Source organism: Elephantulus edwardii, unplaced genomic scaffold (assembly GCF_000299155.1).
Source record: "Elephantulus edwardii isolate Elephantulus edwardi_28Jun2011 unplaced genomic scaffold, EleEdw1.0 scaffold00087, whole genome shotgun sequence".
Taxonomy (NCBI): domain Eukaryota; kingdom Metazoa; phylum Chordata; class Mammalia; order Macroscelidea; family Macroscelididae; genus Elephantulus; species Elephantulus edwardii.
In genome coordinates, this window is record NW_006399837.1 from 10,334,415 (window position 1) to 10,335,833 (window position 1,419).

The 1,419-nt window shown below is 39.6% G+C and overlaps 1 protein-coding gene across 1 annotated transcript in view; it reads right to left on the reverse strand.

The window, feature by feature from the left end:
- Positions 1 to 1,419, reverse strand: part of COL4A4 (collagen, type IV, alpha 4) — a 134,129-nt gene that overhangs the window by 90,782 nt on the left and 41,928 nt on the right. The window contains exons 13-14 of the mRNA XM_006890322.1: positions 1,273 to 1,326; positions 818 to 877 (exon numbers count right to left, since the gene is read on the reverse strand). Of these exons, the coding sequence (XP_006890384.1) occupies positions 818 to 877; positions 1,273 to 1,326 (114 nt within the window). The remainder of the gene's footprint in view (positions 1 to 817; positions 878 to 1,272; positions 1,327 to 1,419) is intronic.

The following is a 1,419-nucleotide window of genomic DNA, read 5'->3' on the forward strand; positions in this document are numbered from 1 at the left end:
CGTTATCAAAAGCACCCAGATCCTGGAGAAGGACATCACACCCAGAAAAATGGAGGGTCTGCGAAAAAATGAAGAGCCTCGACCAGATTGACACAGTGGCTGGACAAAGTGTTTAAGCACGTCCGAGACCCTGAGGACGGCGTCGGGGCTGGAGGGACTTAGTTCCTTTGAGTTGGAGATGACTCAGTGTCATCAAACAACAGCAGCAGCAGCCCCGAGATAATATTTTATCAAATAGGCTGAAATAAGCACTTTCAGGTTATTTTAATACTGACACTGAGCCAGCCAGGAAACGTGACAGTCGCATCAGCTCCCTCCTCCCCAGTCCACTTCCATCATTCACAGTCTCACTTTATTGAAATAGTGTCAATGAAGATGATGTTCTAAGAAGTTTCACTATTACACAATTCTTGACCAGAAAACATGGTTCTTACTTGAGGCATTTCCCCTCTTAGAGTATAAAAATATTGATCTTGTCCCTTTTTTAACACTATCAGAATCCAACTTAATACTTCTTCCTTGAAGCTTTTATAACATTCCTTACTATTGATTTAAAATGTCCAATTAATCTCTTATTGTATATTGACAGTCCCTTCACCTGATTTATCTGTTCATTAATTTTTACTCTCTTTCCCCTCTCTTCCTATCCCAATGAAATCTCCAAGATTTCTTCAATCTGTGTGTGTAAAACCCTGCCTTGGCATTTTATAATAATGGTCGTATACCACAATTGTTCTCTTCTGACCACGCTACGCCACTCACACGAGGGGGAAGTACCTGACACCTCTGAGTTAATGGGGGTTGGAGGGTTTCTTACCGGAGGCCCTGGGAATCCAGCAATACCTTTTTCTCCTTTTGCCCCTATGCCAGGTTTTCCCTTTAAGAGGAATAGTGCTTAGGTGAAACAAAATATCAGCAACATGCAAAGCAGAAATAAAAATTCTCTTCAACAATTTAAAGAAAATGGGTCATATTTTATGCTAACAGCACACACATAATAAGATTTTTGCAACCACATCATATGTTAGTTTCCTATCTGTTCTATATGCATGTTACATGTGGGTACAATATATGCAAAGATATTTTAATAACTTTGTCACTGACACAGTAATTAGGATTGACACATTGAATTAGGATACAACAGTGAAAAAATCTAGTTATATACATAGTACCCTTAAAAGGGGTTAGCTTTCAAAAGGTAATAAAATTTAAGATAACACCTTACACACATATTAGAGAGAGAGAGAGAGAGAGAGGGTTTAAAGAAATCACCTTGAATCCAAAAGGTCCTGGCGGCCCCACGGCTCCAGGCATCCCTTTCCTACCCTGAAGAGTACAAGGAGAAAAGGTTCACACTTATTGTTGACAACATTGCGTTCAACTTCTTTCCGAAATCTCTGTTCACTCACTTTTTGAACA